We start from the raw sequence: 21783 nt of genomic DNA on the forward strand, positions 1-21783 counted from the left end.
TTCTCTTTTATGGCTTCGAGAATTGCACAAAAATTCATTAATTTTATTAGACGTCACTGACAAACAGAAAAGCACGGTTTACTTCGAATGATTTTGAACGCTTCCATATTTTTGTTTGTGCTAAGATTGAATCCTCCCTATTCAGTTTATTACATTTAGGTCCTCCAAGAACGTGTCACGTAATACGATTTGCGCAAAATTTTGTTTATCCATTAAGACCTGATTATTGAAATGTATACAACACCTTCTCTAAAAACAAACGTTCCAAGAACTACCCATAAACTTGCAGAGGAGAAGAGTTCTCGAAACATGCAGTAAGCAGTTGCCTTTTAAGATCAACAGTAATAAACAACTGCATTAGGTTGTTATGTAATAAAAATAAACCAAAATTAGCGAGTTAGAAAAACATGTTTGAAAATAAGTGTAAAGTTTCTGTTTAAATGGAAGCGCATCAGCTTTATCTATTGTGTGGTTGTAAATGAAATGAACTATGATGAGAGCATATGAATTTATTCCCCTCGAGTGAATATATGCATAATAGATTTATTCGTAGGGATACGGATCGAGGGTTACGAATAAAACATCCAATTCGTTTTAAGTCTAGAAAATCAATATATGGTACTGGTTTGACTCTTATGACGACATAGGTAAGATTTATCTCTACGAAATATACAAAGAATTTCTCCAAGCCAGATATCTCCCAACGTCTAAATTTTCAATTGGAACTAGAGAACAATGAACGAAACGGATCTCTTATAAGTTTCCGTCAGGGTAATAAATGATCACAAATCGATTCGATTCGTTTTCCGATCCCTTCGGAATTGCTTGCATGACGTGATCCCGTAAAACGCAAACATCGCATGTGAAATGGCTTAGTACACAAAATTGTCTACTAAAAGATATACAATTCGGTTTTCCCCCTGCACGTTTAATCGGAAAGGGTTGTTATTAACCACATTTGATGGCGCGTATGTTTACAATGCGAGAGCGATTTGATTGGGGAAACTCGCCCTCACTCCGATCGCTTATCATGTGTGATTCATTAAAATATATCCTGCTATAAAGTGACCGAGTCTTGGGGAAATGTGTTGTCAAAGAATCTTTGGTACGTAAAGTATTGGCTCTCGGTCAACACGGGTTCATTATTGGAAATATTTTATTTCGAAACCCGATGTGGGGAATAAATTTATGTGAGAGTGCGGCGCGAAGATAAATTTTTTTATTGCTAAAGGGGGAATTTTCTTCATTGAAATCATTTACTCGGTCGAGGGGTGAAACGAACATCGATTTGTACGGCTCGTGAACACGTCAATGGCCACTCGCCTATATAGCTCGAGTGGTACGTTACACAAAGGGCACCTAACCCTAAACTCCTACCCCATTTCCCGATAAGCGAGGGTATCCATTGGCGTGTAATAAATGATCGAATGTATAAACTACAATTACGCCAATGTCATTATCACAATAACTACCTTTCGGTAACGCATTTTTCTGTTAATCCGCCCTGACGCCGAACACAAACAAAACTCATTAACCGTTTCATTGGGCTGTATTGCTAATTAAATAGAGCCGCATTTACTGTACTTTTTAACTGCTGAATTAGCGACATTGCATTGCTTGACGGGATTATTAAAGCTTTAGGTACATGATATTTCTGAAATTTACCGTTGTTGAATCATTGGTTCGCATATGACATCTCTCGTTTATTTTTGGGCGATTGCGGTGGGTGGAGATGAACTGAAAAATTTTATACAAGGCACCCTAATACCAATTTCTTTTAGCGTAGCTTACGACTCTCAATGGGAGGGCGATATTTACTCGCACCCCAAATAATGATGCCTAACGAGTAGAATTCGAACATCTGTAACCTAATTTTGTATAGGTAAACCTGTTCGTTGGGACGACGTTAGGGCTTGACGTACGATATATGAGTTTATTTGGAATAATACTACAGAATCAGGATTATTCGGTTGATGCTGCAAGTCCGCAAAACAACGTATAATCTGAAATCAGGAAATAAGTTCTCAGACACTGGCCGCTTGCGTGGAAATAAGAAAATCCCCTACTGAAAATGTCTCAACAATTTTTGTAGTAGAACATTTTGTTTTTCTAAACAAACCAACATCAGTCACATGTATCTTTTTTAGTGAGCACAGTACAGTAGTACAGCGATGGAAGGATAGTCTACTGTGCTGAACTCAAAAGCGAGTTTCTGCTCATTTGTTAATGTATATTTTATTTATTTATAAGTGAGCGGGGTTTCAGCCAAGGGCTGCTCTACCAGCACAACCCACTAAACATTTACAAACATCGATGCCCGAACCCGGATTCGAACCAAGGACCCTTAGTACCGCAGTGAAGTGTCAACTCAACTGCGCCACACGGGGTCATATGACTAATTATTTAGAGACCTGTTTTTATTTGCCATAAAATACCGAAATATTCATCTATGGGTATATACACAAAAATGGTAAAATATGCACTGATTGCAATTTTATTGAATTCTGCAGTCTGATTGGCACCACTTCATAATTTATGAGCATATTTCGTCAATACAGTGGAAATAATATTTACGATCGTCTAAATGGTGATTGTGATTTTCACTCAAAATGCGATGATATTGAATTGTAGACAAATTAATTAATAGTAACACCAAACCTTCCACATTCTTGCTGTTTATTAGTAAAAATTGTTTGCCGCTAGTTTCGACTGTTACAAGTCATCTTCTGGCTACAAGATTGGTTGATCAAGAATGTCCTTAAAGCGTAGAATACAAACCGTCAACCGTGATAGAAAATGTACATCTTAAATTGTGGTGAGATTAAGTTACATATAAAAAATAAAGAATGCTGTAAAAGTGAGGAAAATTATAATATAAGGTGGTTAAGATGGGGGAAGTCCTAGTCCAGTAGGCGTTAAGGTGGTAAGACAAAATGTAAAGATCGTTATTTAATGAATTTTATATATTTTGGTTGGCATTGCAACCTTCATCAGAAAAATTTATTATATTGGTCCGAAACTGGTGAACACAATAATTTCGTAAAACATTACTCTTATAATAAAAACGTCGACAACGATGATTGATTACACATTAAAAACAGAAAAGCCAAAAAGGCAAAAGTTGCGACGTTTAATCCATGCGGCCAACAGGTGTTAAATTTTTTAATTTTTCTTTTTATTTAATTATAATATCTTAGGTGCATAATATACTTACATGAAAATCATTATTAAATGGTTGACATATTAAATCAGTTATCTTAGCACCCCCAATATCGAATTTTGTTTAAATGTAATAACAGAGGTGCAACCAAGAACCTACACGCATCACTTGTACCCTTTCACAAGGAAAGTGCAATAAAGCATATTTAACGCAACAACAAAATTCACACATTTCGCAATCCTTACAACCATCGGAGACATTGGAAATGGAAACGCCATATGTAAAACACAAATAACCCTTACTCACCCGGGATCACTTACTCAATAATAAGCCTCATAAGTCATAACATGCTATAATCCTATTAAAGGAGATGTGTGAGAATTTTAGATTGGAATTAACAAGAGAGTTGCGCACTATTAGGTAAGTACCGTATCGACAGTATTCGCGACTTTTCCTTCACATATGTGCCGATCACGGTCGAGTACGGTACAACCGTCGCTTGATGCGACATCGCTGTCTTCTCTGTTTGACCGAAGAACGGGTAACTTCCTCTATCTTGAACAATAAGAAAGTTACCCATGCAATCCCACGCGATCTGGGACACATTGTATATTCACTTTGGCTGTTCGGTCTAATTGTCTAACTGTAGTATAAAATGAGTTTGCTAAAAACGCATCGAGTACTTTCCAACTTGTTGATAACTTCGGTATGCAGGACCAACCATAGGCCCTCATCATCAATAGTAGATTCGTCAGGAATATAATACACCTAATACTTGCATGAACGGTTCAGATTACAACTGGTTAATGTTTCTCCCCTGGGTAAGAATGAATGAATTTTTGAAACATTCTGAATTGTATGTGTTACGCCACTGGCTCAATCAAAGTCTATTAAAACACTGTTCAAAGAAGAAATATTTAAATTTGCATTGTGGCTCTAAAATGAAAACAAGTATCAAAGTCCTCCTGTGAGATTGAAGGTACTTCCGCACATTTTTGTGTGGTAGATCAGTATTCTATTAACCACTTTTGACTCCATCACCCGTAAGATCTCTTGAGGGGCTACCATATGCTCTAGCTCGGTACCCTCTTGAGACGTCCCGTTCACCAGCAACTCACGTTTTAAGTTTTGACTCCGCCATCAGTAAGATCTTGTCGGGGGCAACCAAGTTCCTTTTATCAGTACCCGCTTCCGACTTCCCGTTTATCTGCAATTCGCATTTTGTTGGATTTCGCTAAAAACTCTCCACAAAATAGGACTGGGGCACTTTTCATAGTTCGAGCTTCTATTGGCGAAATGGCGACATGAGAAAGAGAGACCACGATTCGAACTCTAAGAAACTTTTGGGTTCCTGGAAAAAAAACAAAATTCCCTCACGCAGGAGTTGTGTGCGTTTACAAAATCTTTCCAACGACATCAATTTGAAAACAATCGGACCAAAACTGTGGAAGAAGGTGGGAAAAAACTGAAAAATCACCACTTTCAAATCAACACGCTCGGGGATGGCGCCCAGATGTCGGAGATCCCACATCATGTAGCACCGTCTCTAAAATTGTAGCGTTATTCTACGCGCCAACAAGTGAAATTAAAAGCTACCTTTTTACAAATAAATTTGAAGAAATGCACCAAAAAAAAACAATAAATAAATTCACACTTTCACCTTAAATTATAAATATGTACTATTTAAATTTAGAAGACACCTCATTCCTACCCGATCATCACATATCGGAAAAAACAAGAATACGAGTAGCACCTGGATAAGTACTCCAAATTCCCTCTTCCTTTGACCAACACAAAGGTTGTAAACCTTACATTTTTACAACAATATTTTATTCTTTTTTATAAAGCAACATCCCATGATAGAACCGAAAACACGACCTCTTCTGATGGAAGTTAGTGATCTTCGTGATTTTAGTACGTCATATATTTAAATCAACTTCTATCAAACGTGCACTAAACCAAATGCCTCCGCCGGAATAAGTTTTACCCCTGCAGTTAACCATGTGCCTAGGCAAAGACGTAATCGCGAATCGCGATTCGCATCTTACTATCCCATTGACTTTGCATTCCGCTAACGCGATGTTATATCTCAATTCGCAGTTTCCAAGAAAATGACGCCTACCAGTAGCCTTATTACAAAAATTTAAACAAAAACTCCTGTCGTAGTCTACGACTTCATTTAAAAAACTCATTTTCTTTCTTATTCCAGCCGGGAACGATTGTATCCAAAGCTGGGATTGAGTTTATTAAAATCTACATAATAACAGAAAACGTAAAATATTGCATATTTCGTCTAGTTACTCTCGACGTATACCCATATTTCCAATAATTGAAAGAAATTGTTGAACTGTAAAGACGCGGAGATACAAGAAAATTGATTTGATTGTTCTGTAAACTACAGGAAGAGTTATTGGAGCACTGAAAAGTAGAGGGAACGTAAGTTAAACTTCCATCGAAGTGGAAGAATAAACAGCACGAACACAATGTTTACACACAGAAAACACTCGTCAGCAAAAACGAGAGGCAAAAAGTTTAACAAGCTAGAACTTGTGTGAACCACTGCATAAAAAAAGGGTTCGATATCAACTCCGCTTTCCTACTGTAATTCGTTACTCCCATTCTGGAAATATTTACCTTGTATTTCATTTTGCATTGTATTTTTACACGAAGTTTACCGATAATAGCAGCATACTAACCGTGCAATGTTTTTTCAGACCGAAATAGCGAAGAGACTCAACGCTATAATTGCCCAAATTCTTCCCTTTCTCTCGCAAGAACACCAGCAGCAAGTGGCGACCGCTGTTGAACGAGCGAAGCAAGTGACTATGACGGAATTAAATGCAATTATTGGGGTGAGTAGCTTTTTCTTAATAATTTCAAGTTGTAATCGAATTTTCATTTCGCCAGCTTCTAATATATTCTGGTACCGGGGATCAGTTCAAAGTTAATTAGTTTTTAGAGGTTTTCAATTTACTCGGATGCGAATAACGAAATTGGCAGATTTTACCAGTTTTTTTTAAATATATTTGTTTTATGCAAATGCAGGCTCCGTAGAAGTAATTTAAAAATTTATCCGTTCTTTGCAATAATAACGCCCTAATTATTTTAATTTTTATATGCATAGAATGAATTTGAATTGTACTCTTGGATCATTTCTTTTCTCCAGCTTTATATCAAGCTTTTCATTCCACATTCCCATAGTTCTCCATAGTGTCGCCTCAGTTTTATATATGTAGATGAATTGCTAGTGCTAGATGAATTTGCAACGCATAATAGACCACTACTTTGTTGAAAATACAAAATATTTCCGGAGAAAGGTAAATTCGTATTTTATTACTGCAGCGCATTGTGCAACTTCCATACTCCTAAAACTTATATGTGTAATGCAATTTTGCACTTTGCAAGAATTATGGATTTTTATTCCGAAAGTTTAACGTATACACTTGAATAAATATGTTTCTAAAAAGTTCAGTAAAGTGTAAATAGCTAGTTTAAAGTTTATTTAAGTTATCTAACATAGCTCTGCAACTTTAGAAATGAAAGACAAATACAGCAAAGGTGAACTCCTAATGGGGTAAGTCGGTAAACTGTTTAAATAGCATACGTTGCCGTTAAAATGGTTGTTTAGCACATCGCTCATTAAGAAGGCGCTTATTTGTTAAGTAAACAGCCTTTCTCCTATCTTAATGTTTCCCCAACTGTTCATTGTTTTGAAATGTTATTTAACCCAATTAGCTTTAGCATTTCCCCTCGTCTAATAATTTCATACGAAAATATTAATTTTTGTGGTGTAGATGTTTCCACCAGAGATGTTGGAAGTGCAATTTTTCCTTGCATCAGCACTGCGGAAATTTATGTTTTGCGCTCTACAGCACCTGGCCTGGCACTATTTATTGCTTGCTACTGACCTTTTACCTTTATGTGGCAACTATCGGTCCTCAGTCATCAAGTACCACTTTTTCTAAACTGTCAGATAGTTACCCAGATTGTCTCTATTGATTGTAAAGCTTTACGTCATATACCTACAACTGAACAAATAAAAAGTTAAAAGTGAGAATTCTTGTTGCCCGAATATTGTTTTTTTCTTTTAAACAAATCATCAGTGACTAGGTACGCTCCTATCTTAATGTTTCCCCAACTGTTCATTGTTTTGAAATGTTATTTAACCCAATTAGCTTTAGCAGCTTTTATATATTTTGCTTTATTTCAATTTGCAGATGAGGTATTTTGATTCTGCTCTACAGTATTTAGCCGTACCAATTCGCTTAGTATTACTTGATAACAAGTCAAAAGCTGTTTGAACAAAATAGCCAATGCTAGGAAATTTTTTTTAAACTTGGAATTCCTCTCTGGACATAAGGTTTTTGTCATATTCCAATTCCAAAGCATATCAAATCAATTTAAAACTACTGTGAGTTATGTTTCACTGGTTTCACAGGTATTATCGCGGAATTTATGCAACACCGAGACTCCTGGGTAGTGTCCATATGACCAAGACCAATCCGTCCCTGTTTCACCTTACACTACTCTAACAAGACTCTCCAGTCTCCCACACACTTAACAAAGCTTTCATGTTCGAAGTTCGAACCCGGATTCGGACCGTCTTGGTCGTAGTAGTTGAGCATCTAACTCTTTCATTTGGGTGACGATTTTATAACTTTTAGATTATGACAAATTAATTAACATTACGTAAGACGTCGAGTAGAGTCTTCATTGCAGTTTAAAGAATTTTAGTATGAGTTGTAAGTAAATAAGACAATTTTTGTATTTACAGCTTATAGAATAATGGAAATTGGTTTTTCTACTACTACCTGAGAATCACGTCATACTTGCTTTATTTTTAACAACAGAATATCCCCTATTCTGTTAAACCGAAGTGGAATAATTTCATTCTAACTCTTGTGATGGAATGAGCACATGTGGCGACATCTATTATAAGACATCCTAAATCGCAATTCATAAGTAAACTGTCAAATTTTAATTACGCTTGCGCCAGATTTTGAATTTTAAGTATCGATAGCGCGAAAATGAGTAGCAGTGAGGATATGGAACTTTCAAATACTCCCCCGGAAATCACTGCGGAAGCAGAGCAAGCAAAAAAAATTTACTTCCCAACAAATCCAAGGCAGTGTACGAACATACGTACAGTAAATTTTTGGAGTGGAGGATTAGGAAAAAAACCACGTCATTTTCGGAAAATGTAGTGTTGGCTTACTTTAGCGAACTATCGCAAGAAATCAAAGCATCCACATTGTGGAAAACTTATTCAATGTTGAGGTCTACGTTAGTTTTGAACAATAATGTAGATATAAGCAGCTACGCTAAGTTGCAGGCCTTTTTAAAAAGGCAATCGAGCGGCTATCTCCCCAAAAAGTCAAAAATTCTAACAACAACCGAAGTAAAAACGTTTATTGAAAAAGCCCCTGACTCTTTATATCTAGCAACAAAGGTACTTATAGAAAACTACAACAAAACTCGTTACATCATATGTATTTTACACTTACAGGTTGCTCTTATAGTTGGCATTAGTGGTGCTTGCCGGAAGCACGAATTGTGGAACTTAAAAATTGATCATATACAAGATTTAGGTGGAGCAGTTGTAATTAGGGTACCCGATACAAAAACTAATGTTCAACGCAAGTTCACAATTACGGGGGAATTTTACGAAGTATTTAAAAAATATTACAGCTTAAGACCTTCAAATGTCGAAAGCCGAAGTTTTTTTTTGAATTACCAAAAAGGACGTTGCACACGACAAGTGATAGGTATGAATAAATTTGGCGGTATGCCTAAAGACGTGGCGACCTACCTGCAACTGCCAGATCCTGAAAAGTATACTGGGCATTGCTTCCGCAGAACCTCTGCAACAATGCTTGTGGATTCGGGTGCAGATGTTACTATGTTAAAAAGACATGGCGGTTGGAAGTCCACCGAGGTGGCCGAGAGTTACATTGACGATTCAGAAAATAACAGAATCGCAATAGCCAACAAAATTATGAATGCTGTGATCGAACCAGTTCCGGGACCGTCAACTAGCCATTCAGTACAGTCGGTTATAAGTCAAAATACATCGGCTTCTAATGCGCCCACATTCAATTTTACAAATTGCACCAATACTATTACTATTAACATTATTAATAAGCAAGATTAAATTGTTATTTGTGTTCTTTGTTCCATAACTGTTCGTCAATTACACATCACAAAATATATTCAAACTGCTTAATATTCTGCCTCAACAGAAACTGAAACACTTAACGTCATAATTGGATTGACCATGTTACAATACAATAATGGTCGTTTGCATCGACGAGATTAACATTAAGGGTAACTTGATCTTGTCCTGAGAAATATGTATAACACTGCATTTCATTTCCTAGTTCTTGGTTTTTCTGATTTGTTAACAAATTCCAAGTTCAGATACCTTACGTCAGTATACCTACAACCAAATGTGTCAAGTTGCATATTGCTACAATGAATTAATATACAAAGAACATCCAGATCCAGTTAACAGTTGTTGGTTATCGAGAACACATTTCCTCAGTACGTAGGTATTACTTGGCGAGTTTTAAAACTAACCTAAAATATAATGTCCACTAAAATCTTACCTACACTCATCGATACTTACATACAAATTGTTCGAGTCGAAGTTCGAGTATTGCTATGAGGTTTATTTCTGATTTGCACCCATAACGTCTTTTTCGTACCATTTTGCATTTCAATACATCATTGAAGTACATATCATCGCACTCGCCAGGCCGATTCATACAGATACACTAAGCAGAACAGGTTAAGGCATAGAGTAAACAGCTTTTACTTACTTAATAAGTAATTTGTAATTTCGATTACTAAACACAAATGAAGCAGACAAATCGCAACTTCCACATTTCTTTCGCATGTGCGGTGCATAGCTTGACGGGTCATTGACAAATATCGCTCAAATATGCCAATGCCACAGGGATCTGTTATACCAACCTACCACTCACAGACCTACAATTCAATGGACCTACTAATGGGTGAATTGTCTACCGCTAATAACCCTGATTGTTTTACATATTTTGCAACAATTCGTCGTAGTAGTAGAAAAAATTATGTCTATAACTTGTAAGGAATAGCTATTCAACGCTCGTGGAACCGTCACACTCGCCTTCGGCTCGTGTGACGAACTTTCCACTCGCGCGGAATACACTCTATTCCATACTCGTTATAGAATATACTATTCTTCTAAGTAATGCATGCGCATGTGCTCCTTCTTATTTCTTCTTTGAATTGATAATTTCACTAATGCCATGCATTCCTGTAAATAACACGAGGTGTGTCCGAAAAATATCGCGGTTAGTCTCAAAATTCTTCACATTTTTGTGCAGTAAATCAACTTCCATCAAAATAGGCCCCTTGGGCATCAATACAACGCTGGTAGCCTTTTTGGCATAAGCCCCCTGAAACTCTGCAATCGGAACATTGTTCAGGTACCTCGTCGAAGCGTCTTGAACCACTTGATCGAGTTGCATCCTTCCTGGTCTCTCTTGATGCTGGAAAACAAAAAAAGTCACTGGGAGCCAGGTCGTGGGTGTAGATCCAATCGATCTCTAGTAGAACTGTGCGGACGCAATCCTTCAGGCAGCGGAGCACTTCTGCGTAAAATTTTCCATTGGCAGTTTATCCAGCAGGTACAAACCCCATGTGCGCTGCCGTCGGAAAACCAATGAAGAAATTGGTTGGTATAGCTCACAATGGGGTAGCTTGATCAGGAATTGTAAAACACTAATCTCCCCACGCATCCAAAGTTTAATGACAATTTAAAGTTGACAGGTAGTTTTTGAAGAAAAACACGACATGCTTCGGAACGAACCTCGTTCCATTATCAAGTGTTGCAAAATTATTTTATCATTACATGAGTGATAGCTAAAAAACAAGCTGGACCTATCGGGGGTTTATAGACTGAATTGCCACTCATGTAACTGTTTTTATATGGCCAAACAGGACGTTCACTATCCGCATTAAAGAACACCTTCAGTGTATTAAAACTAATAAGATTAGCGCGAATAAATCAGCCTTTGCTGAACACATCCTCTCATCGGGTCACTCCTTTAATACCAACTCCGATTGACAAATTCTCCATATTTTAAACAAAGGCTCATTGCTTAACATGCTTGAAATACAAACTATTAATAAGTACAAGAACGACCCTGGTTTAGTCAATGAAATCATAGACTTCTCTGCGGATTTGTTTTGTACGAAATTTTAGTAATTTTAGTTCTAGGTAATTTGTTTATCTTAGTTGCTATATTTAAGTTGGTAATTCCCACTTTTCTAGTGTAATTTCAAATGTTCACATAACCTGTCTTACAAAAAAACACCACGTTGTTAGACGTTTCTTCCTGTTAAGCTGTGGTCCGCTTTGGGGTTTGTTTGTGGTCCTTCAGACACAACAACCAAAAAACTTTTTGAAATTTAAATGTGTCGTCTAAAACTTAATTTTTACATCATTTTTTCCTCTTGGTAAGTTTCACTCATGATTGAGTTAAGTTCTAATTTTAATGTTTTTTAGCTATCACTCATGTAATGATAAAATAATTTTGTAACGATAATGGAACGAGGTACGTTCCGAAACATGTCGTGTTTTTCTTCAAAAACTACCTGTCAACTTTAAATTGTCATTAAACTTTGGATGCGTGGGGAGATTTAGTGTTTTACAATTCCTTTCCAAAAACAATGAACATGGACTACATACGTGACTTGCTCATACGAGCTTTCTTTGACTTTGAAGATTGATTGGCGTGCTACTCTGCACTGTGTTCCTTTATTTCAGGAGGACACAGAAAAATCTACGTACCCGTGTAGCAGTTTTGTTCAATTTGACACAAAACTTGATCGAATAACACTGCATTTTCACTTTCTTTCGAGATCGAGATCCAAAACACAAACCATTCCCCATAAAACTTTAATTGTTGTAAAATTCAAATTATCGGTGAGCAACAACATTTTAAAAACCGTACAACGCTGCTAGTTTCGGCAAAAACATACCATCATCAGGCTACAAATAGAGTATATTAATTATAAAAGTCAATACCTAATAAAAACAATTACCGTACAATTACAGTAATTTTAAAGTTTAAGGTTGCAAATTATTTTAAAAATTGAAATTTGAAGACGTCGAAGTTACATCAAGGTTAAAACTGGAACTCGAATTAAACGTGGATGTAGACTATTTACATTAGCATTTAGTAGATTCAAAGTCCATATAAAGCAAATGAATACCTAAAAAGAACGGAGATTAGGATTAGGAGATTACAATTGAATTATCAAATGGCAACCACTTACGTATTTAATAAATCCAGTTTAAAGTCTTCAAAATGAGAGAAAAGTATCGTGATAATCAATAATAATTTATATGTACTTGAAAAATTAAATCTGTTATAATATATTTCTTATTGTTGGAAAAAGGGGAGATTGTTTGTGGGGAATCACTCCGCACTACCAAGATGAATAATAGTCTTTGCTGCATTTACGAACACTCCTTTAGGGTAAACCGGTAAAGCATACTCAGCAATTTAAGTATGCCCTTCTGTATATAGCATAGATTGGATAATTTCGTATTTGGTATGGCTCCAAACATGTCTGAAGTCGACGCTCCCTTTGCTCGCCTGTGAGAAGGCGAGCGACAAATTTGGCTGCAACCATGCGCAAATCTTCTAATAAAGTCTTCTGAATTGAACTCCATGATATTCCAGACATCTCACAAAGTTTGATCAATGGTTCGGCGTCGATGTTTTCGTCACTTCTTGGCATTGAAGGGCTTTCTGAACGGGGCTGGCCTTCAATTGTCATTTCTCCATTTTTAAAACGTAAAAACCACTCGTAGACTCTGGTTGTACTTAGAGCAGCATCCCCATAAACAGTCTCAAGCATTCCACTAGTTTCCGCGACCGATTTCCACCAATAGGAAACAAAATTTCACAGCCGCGCGTTGCTGTCTAGTCGCCTTTGGAATTTTTGTTTACATGGAAAATCGTACTTAACTTGAACTTCCAAAGGCGACTCGACAGCCCTGTACTGGCTAGCGAGATTTAGACGGTAGACAGTACTAGTGTAATGCTAGGTATCTAAAAAATGAACCGCACGTTGAATCAGTCATGAGCAGTGCTAAATAGTACTGCTCAGTACTAAATAGTACTGCTGTTTGCTTATACCCTGGTTATTAATTTTCCGTGTACTGGCTATGGACGGTGGCCAGTACAAGGTAATCCTTAAAAGTACCACTCAGTTGATTGGATATATATTTGCTACATAGGAAGTACGATATCGTACTATCGCTTGTTTATGTCCCGTACATCAATATCCACTGTACTGGCTATCGAGATTTGGAAGGTAGCCAGTACTAAATGGTACTGCTGTTTGTTTATATCCTGGTTATCAATTTCTCGAGTACTGGCTAGCGGAATTTGGACAGTAGCCAGTACAAGGCAACTCTTAAAGGTACCAAGAAACTGATTGTGTATGTATTCAGTACCCAAGAAGTACTAAATAGTACCCTCGATAGTACCATTGTATATTAATGTGCGGGTTATCGATATCCAGTGTACTGGCTAGCTTCCAAATCCCGCCAGCCATCAGTACATAAAAATATCGGCGTCCATCATAGGTAGTAAATTTTTGCAGTCGTTTTAAGATAGTACTCAAACGGTACTACAGAGTACTGATGTACTGGCGCGTACTGGCTATCGTGTACTGGCTACCTTCACGCACGCGAAATTTCAGCGGTCCTAGGAAATCTACCTTTTTTGTTGCGTGTTGAAAAACGGGCGTTGATCAGACAAACAAATCAATCATTATGTTCTTACACTTACGACAAAATTGAACCAAATGATATTTGTGTGATTCTGATGTTTTGGTACAATGAAGCTATGTATTCTGTCGTGAAATCGTGAAATTGAGGCACACAATTTGCAGCAATTATTGGACGAATAAAGCACTGTCATTTCGTTGAAGCTCTTATGTTTTGTTATCGTGACGTTTCTTTGCATGCCTTTATTGTTCATTTAATTATCCAAACTGCTATTGCATTCCTGCATAATGATCGTGTAGTAGGTAATCCGTTTTAGTGTAATGAGAAGTTGATCTTGCTTCCACCTTGAATTCTCGGAGGATGTACGAGCATGTGTTTACCAATAATTAGGCCCTTCATTCTGTAACGCTTGTAGTTCGCAGCTTCGTACTCGGTTAACAAGCTTGTTCTCGAGTTTTCCTACCCACCACCTACGTTCGCACATATTGCTAATTATATGCTTTAATTATTAATCAAAATAAAATTAAAGCGATAAATATTTGCTTGTTTGTATAGTTGAGGCTTCACTTGGGAAACCCAAACGTGTCATGATTTGCAATTCCACTCAGCCGCTATTGATAATTTTTACGTAAACTTTTTTGCTTTTCCTTTGAGTTACGATTGTAAGACATTCACTTAAGTAGGTATTTGTAATTCTGAGACCTTCTGTAAAAACGATACCTCTGATTAATCTTCCGAAATTTCTAAAACGGGAAATTAATTATAATCAAATCCTTAAATCCTAACCGTAGAAAATCATCTGAGAAAAGCACCGTTGGAAGAAATCAATTTGCAAGTCGGTATCTTAAATAATGGCTGCCGCAGTAAACCAAACAAATGTTAGGAAATATTTCGGATCCAAAATGAGAAAACATAGTTGGTCGAAAGCATTTCCACCCCTACAAAAATATAACTTCTTGTCACGTGTCTGAGATTCATTTCGCTCAATTTAAAGTTGAACTTGTGTTTACACTACATTTGCAGCCTGTGCGAGTCCTTTAACCCTCAACTGGGGCGTCATCTAACAAATTACAACACTAGGCGACGATCTTGAGATTCCTCCGTAATTAGCGCTAAATAATTAATTAATGACTAGTATACGTAAATGAAATGAAGCACTATCTCTTGCGAAATGTATTAATTGACATTGGAAGTAACTAAATTAGTCTCGAATGGCGGACTGCGTCATAAAATCATAAATGAGTTTAAGTCGTCGCTAGTGAATAGTTAAAATCTAGTTCACTGGGATCGCAAACTCCGCAACATAAAACGACAAAAAGATAAGCCATATAATGCCATTACAAAGAGCTCCGACAAAGGGGAGCATTATAATCTAATTAGCATTCAGCTCCAGCGACGCACCGCCAACTTTTTAGATTAAAAAGTCCTTTATCTCATGAGAAGGGTCGAACATACTGGATGCTAATGGGATTCAGTCGCTCAATATTTGAATGTATTTGATTAATGCTTATAAAATCGAAACCAATTACAGAATGTTGTTTCAAATCAACCGATACTGCTATCAATTTTAAAATCATTTGCCGGTCACTCTGTCACCGCTATAATAAAAGGGGAACGGAAGACGCGAATTTGATTCACTAAAATTGAATTATGATTTATGTTTCAGCAACAAAGGCCCGATCTGCCGAGGCTTCTTCAGCAAATGCACGCTCAGCAACTACCCGCTCATGCTGCACCCCCAATACCAATGATGCCACATCCGAGTCTTGCCGGGGCGCCGCCAAGTGCAGCCGCTAGCCTTTTGGGATTAACGGGAGCGTTGGGCGCACACGGACAACACCCACTTTCAATGTTAGCATCGAAGCCCGATCTACATCGATCCGACGACGGAAAATCCAACAGCGGTTAGTATTTTCGCAGTAAAACGAAATTATTAATTAAAAAGTAATCTTGGAAAAGAAAATCCCCTGTTAATTCCGACACTATACCATAAAAGTTGAAAGGTGCTTGTAAATAAGTACAAGATGTCCCCGTTACTAGCAAAAAGTTTCTCGCGAAAATTCTCTTCGAAATGCACCCTCGTTATTTTAAATACCTTAGGGGATGCAACGCCCTCGAGATTTAATTTCCATTTCAAAGAACGTCGCTGCCGTCTACTCCAAAGTACTAAATATGTATTCGGCATTTTCGTTCGTTTTTACTGAGGGTTCGTTCCACTTGGGTAAGTTTAATTTCCACCTTCTATTTTAATGTTTGTTCTTCAACAATCTTTAACGGTTTCCTTTTTTTAAATCGAAATCTGTCGCTTTGAAGCATTAACGATTTTCCGAATTGGGTACATTTATTTAGCAACGTAACTTTATACTTTAACAATTAATCGGTCTTAGTTAATTATAAATTCCCTTTAATTCTGTAGACAGAATTACGGTACGCAAATGTAATGATTTCAAATGAAAATTTAGAGTTAATTTCGATTAATACTTTCTTAAAATTTTTGAGGGCGTGTTGTATTACACGCTTTTATACGGAGGGAGAATTAAATTCAGTTGTAGGTATTACTAAACAGCTGCATAATGTAATTTGGTTATTATGCAAAAGACATGCAGTGCTATGTTTTATTTCAATTAATTTGTTTTTGTTTGTTTTATGTTCTCGTTTCCTTCTTCTGGTGGGGATGCTTAATGCCGTCGTCGTGACTACTGCAGGTATTAATTCTGCGGAAGAAAGACACGTAAGTATAGTCAGTTAACTTATTTATAATTAAATACCATTAAAAGATCGTTTAACACGCTACACAAGTTACCAGTAAGTCATTTTGCTATCATTTTGAGTGAGTTAAATACCTAAAATGATCAGATGCATTTGATCACAAATTAATTAGATATGCACCAAGAAACATGTCAAATCGACAATGGTTCAAATTCTATCAGCTAATATTAGTAATATAAAAAAGATAAGGGATCATAAAAAGCTACTACATTGTTAAGTAAATAATAAAAGTAGCACGGTCATTATCTCATTATGGTGAAAATGTTAAAGTTAATCCTATCCCGTTTTCAAATTACGAAATTTTATAACAAATTTTATCTTTCATGTAATGATTCATCAAGTAGCGTGATGATTTTGTATATTACTTGACTTGAAAATCTACTTACTTAAAATCGTGTTACTTGACTTAATATCAAGTAGTTGCAAGCTTTTGTTTACTTTTTATTTAGGTAAATAATGTAAAACTACAGTCCATCTACGGATTGAAACGATGAACAATTTCATACCTGTAGGATAAGTTATTCATATACGGTGATATTTATTAAGAAGTAGACATAGCGATTTATGTGTATTGTTTTTCCCTACGTCTCGTATGACATATTAATTAATTTGAATATTGTTGCTTTGGCTTCCGCAGTTGTATTTTTTGTTCGTGTGCGGTGTAATCAAATGAAGAAAGAGCTGATAGGTAGTGTACTTTAAGGAGCGTATGAGAATTATTCGCTGTGAAGTCAAAACAACAACATTCAAATTAATTAATATGACATCATCTACTCCCATAAATCCCTATGTCTACTTCTTAATAAACATCACTGTATACAAAAGCCGTTAATTAGTGGAAATTGGAATTGTTATAGCATAAAAGTCATAAAGTTACACATTTTTCGTCACACTTACATTTTATAGCAATCCTCGACTGCAAACGTTGTAACTAACACACTTACATACATGCATAGTACATTATGTTTATATGATCTATGAGCAACCTCCCAATTGCCATCTAGAAATAAAGCTCGTATTCGGTTTAAAATTATTTAGAAAATTCACGCTTACATGTATAGCAATCCTCGCTTACGGGGGTTGTAACTCTTGCAGTGCTCCTAATGGTTTTATTATTTTTAATAATCGGAAGAAAATGCTATAGAATATACGAAATGCGGGGACTTTAAGTAATAAAATTATAGCTTTCTATACCTTTATATCATTTTTCCAGAGCATACTCCTTCGCTTTCTTAGAATCTGGTATGCTGTTTCTAAAGCTTTATACCAGGCAATGACTTTGGGTACTGCTTAAACATTTTGCCCAATTTTAGAGCTCCTTAGGCCATTCTCCGTATTTTCTTTGACCACATTTTTTGCTCAACTCAGAAAAGGGTCTAAAAGGACGCGAGAAGGGGATAAAAGGCTTGAAAATACGCTATAAACGTTTGTAGTGAGTGATTACTCCGAATAACTTGCCTTGCTTTCTCCAGAGGTAGATAATTCTAAAGCACGTTAGAAAATGAAAGCTCTAACAGAGTACAAAGTTCTGGAGAGAACATACAAATTTCTAAAGCGGTACTGGAGGACGACTAGGAAGCCCCGAGAAGGGATTCAACTCTCCCAAACACGAAAGAAACACTGAGAAGGCGCCACAGAGCTATGGAAAAGGCAAAAATTTTTGCAGTCGTCTAGAAGCCTTTCCCAGAAGTATTCAACGCCTTTCCAAAATATTCTAGTCTTTAGCGGAAACGTGTCTGAAGCCTTTCTATGGTTTTTTAAATATTTTTCAGTACATTATCGTCCTTTCCTAAAGCATTTTAGGTCTTCAAAACCTAAATCTTTTCTGTAGAGTGTCATGGGTATCTTGTTCGTGGAACTGGCTACGCACTATTTCGTTGAAAATGGTCTGGACAGTATTGGAAGAGCCTAATGAGTTTCTGAGAAGCACTTATGAATCTCATGCGACCTTTAGAAAGCTCTCGAAAGCCTAAAGCATCTTCAACAGCTTAAGGTGCGCGTTCACTGAGACGGAACGGACGCGTCGGACGCAACAGACGCCGTAAAATACTATTATTTCCATTGCGCTTAATGTAATAGTACGAAACTAGACGGGCGTTTGTTGTACAGCGAACGACACGCTGCGTAATTTCCGCTACCATTGCAACTTCACCAGCGCCGGCAATTCCAGTAGTGCGCAAAGGCTCGAGCACCAGACGGAAAACAAAGTGGTGGTGCTTAGCACTACACGCGCAACAAACGACACATTCTTTTCTTACCATCCCTGCTTCGACTTGTACGGCAGAAAGATCTTTTTCTGCACTTCGCAGGCTGAAGACCTATTTGCGTTCGAATTTAAGGCAAGATACTCAATCATGTAGCCGTTCTCCATGTACATCGGGATTATACTGCGGCGTTGGATTTAAAACCCCTGATGAAGGAGTGGATTTCGCGATCTGCGCAACGTTCTTCTACTGTTTCGATGGCAATGTAATGAGATGTGCAATATATTGTTTATTCTATTTTCTCTTTTTATCCCCCGTTTACTCCTCCTAATCCAATTAATAAAAACATTGAATTTCAAAATCGTTTCTTCTGGGCGTAGAGCACCACACGTCAAAATAAAGAAGTGCCGGCCCTGAACTTCACGGTAGGGATATTATCGCTGCGGAAAGTTCAGAAAATAAACGCTAATGAGAGTTATTTTGCAGCGAACACACGCGCCCGGTTTATTTCATCCGCTCACGCCAACGGAACCAAAGCGGAGCACTGTGGAAAAAACGCTCGTCTAGTTTATTCCATATAAGTGATTATAAAACGTTCTCGAACAAAAACGTCATATTTCTCGGAAAGATTACGTCACACCCACCTTCGTTCTTCGCCGATGACTAATTTTTCATGGCGCCTCGATATGTATCGAGATTTGTGGAATGTTGGCAACAATATTTTTTTCTCTACTTACCTGCACTACATATTCAGTTAGCAAGCAACTAATTACAACGGTTTCTGATTCACTGTAGCTCATTTTCCACTCGATAAAACTGCTGCCCTACGACGATCCACTTGTTCGAATGAGAACGCACATACGTCGCGTCCGCTTCGCCTCAGTGAACGCGCGCCTTAAGTGGTTTCCCGAGCCTTACATGAGAGAAAAATCTGTGAAAAACACTTTGAGACTACTTTTATAACCGTAAGTTTTGCAGCGCCTTTCGAGGCTTTTCCTAAAGTGCACTCATGTCTTCTCGGTAAATTAAAAAATGTTTTGCACTTTTTCGGTTCTACATTTAACTTACAAACTATCGAATTGCTATTTTTTTCCACGTTTACTTACCGCTAAATTCGTGATGCGTTTGATTAAAAATACAAATAAAGTAAATTGATTCTAAATCTTGATTTATGATTGATCGATATGGTACATGCCATATGAAAAGAGGTTAAAGAAGTTTAACTGGAACATGAAAGCCGCGATAAAATGTTAAAAGTTTCAAAATACATTTATAATAATTTAATCCCGCTAAAGCTAACCATTCAAAATGGGAAATATCTACCTGTTCATGCTATAAAGCCATTAGGTGATATTGTTTATAATTTAAATTCTGTTCGCGTTTATAATAAAAGCCAAATTTACTCTTTACCACAACATACAGCAGTGTATCTGTGGTTTTCATTGTAACTTGCAAAGCCTATTGGTTGAACAACATTTCGAGGGAGATGATACTAGCACCAGATATCACCCCTTCGCAAGTTTCTACCACAAATGTCAATTATGTTCACAAAGCGTAAGGGTTTTATTCATTAGTATTCTGAATTTTGGAGATGTGTTAACTAGAGAGGATTATGTTCCGAAGTGACGAAGTAAATGTGAAATCAATAATGGGATGGAGAAAAATACACTGCTGTAAAGTGAAATAGGATTATAATATTAAGGGTGTAATTTAACGTCGGAGAATGCTTACGTTGGAATCGGGGATGAGAGTGGCTCAACTAAGTCCCACCGGATTAATTTGAGTTGCACGTCTGTTCTTATACCAAATTACGTTGCGTTATATTATATTAGTGATTAATTTGTAGAAGTGCTTTGCTTTTTATAACGTAAATTTACTGTCGATTAAATTTAAGTACCTACTTGCGAGAAATTAATCAAGAGTAAAACGATTCTAATCAGCGCGTTTGTGGAAGCTATTCTTTCATCTATATCACGCTCGATTAATTCAGCTTTAATTCTACCGATACAGTATAAAAATCATTAAATTAACCGGCACTAACTAAATTCGGTCTTTGAAGTTGATTACTAACTAAATACGGTAACTATGTGCGGAGGAGAGTTAATTAGAAATAACGACATTACAAACTAATAAAGAACATGGTTTAGCAGCGGAGCAACTCCTAGAAATAACACAGATATTCAAAGGGATGTGGAAATGGGGTTGCCTGGAAGCAGGCAAGTCCGCTCGGGGTAATTGAGAGAGATTAAGGGATAGGGCGTACCACATAAACACAACCCTCACTCACTAGCTAGCACAGACGGTTTTCAATTGAGGCCATCGAATAATTAATATCGACTCTCAGTGTCGTTGACTGTTAGCAACCCTTAATGCTGCGGTAATTAGAATTTAACTTTCCGATTTGAAACTACCAATTTAATTATGACTTTCTGCAATATATTAGATCTTAGTGTTTCCTAAATGTTTAATAATCATTTACTGACATCAAAAACTATTCATGCAGGTGAAATTGATTCTTTTTACGAGACATTAATAATCTATTAGTTATTCAACTTTGCACCATTTTCTAACACTCCATTAGTACGTTTGCCGTATAAACTTTTATTTTTCAACTTTACTCCCACGGTTATTTGATGATAAATCGATACTTATACATTTTTGTTTGTTTTATATTGGATTAGAATATGTCTTGCTGTGTACGTAAGGAGAACGACAAATACTTAAAACATCAAACTTAACATTGATGAATATGTGGTAAATTGAAGCTAAGAAATAAATTAATAAGTTACATTCCCCTTAAAATAGAGAGTAGGTACAACCTGATTTGGATATGGTTTACAGTGAACCCTACATAAATTTCTTTT

The 21783-nt window shown here is 36.8% G+C and overlaps 2 protein-coding genes and 1 long non-coding RNA gene across 3 annotated transcripts in view; 2 read left to right on the forward strand and 1 right to left on the reverse strand.

Moving 5' to 3' along the window:
* LOC116164904 (transducin-like enhancer protein 3-B) overlaps positions 1-16710 on the forward strand; it is a 32298-nt gene extending 15588 nt beyond the window's left edge. Inside the window, exons 4-6 of the mRNA XM_031479151.1 lie at positions 5875-6012; positions 15613-15850; positions 16652-16710. Coding sequence (XP_031335011.1) covers positions 5875-6012; positions 15613-15850; positions 16652-16695 — 420 coding nt within the window. The 3' untranslated portion in view covers positions 16696-16710. The remainder of the gene's footprint in view (positions 1-5874; positions 6013-15612; positions 15851-16651) is intronic.
* Positions 8370-9311, forward strand: LOC116164903. Its single transcript, XM_031479149.1, has 2 exons — positions 8370-8609; positions 8667-9311. Exons 1-2 carry the CDS (start codon positions 8430-8432, stop codon positions 9309-9311), a joined length of 825 nt encoding a protein of 274 aa, XP_031335009.1. The 5' UTR covers positions 8370-8429.
* Positions 9457-10967, reverse strand: LOC116164905. The gene is made up of 4 exons (XR_004144027.1): positions 9979-10967; positions 9786-9933; positions 9646-9736; positions 9457-9596 (listed from the first exon to the last, which is right to left on the reverse strand). It is a non-coding gene; the product is annotated as an uncharacterized LOC116164905 (long non-coding RNA).
* Positions 16711-21783: the final 5073 nt, after the last annotated feature.

This window comes from Photinus pyralis, unplaced genomic scaffold (assembly GCF_008802855.1).
Source record: "Photinus pyralis isolate 1611_PpyrPB1 unplaced genomic scaffold, Ppyr1.3 Ppyr1.4_LG2, whole genome shotgun sequence".
NCBI classification, from domain to species: domain Eukaryota; kingdom Metazoa; phylum Arthropoda; class Insecta; order Coleoptera; family Lampyridae; genus Photinus; species Photinus pyralis.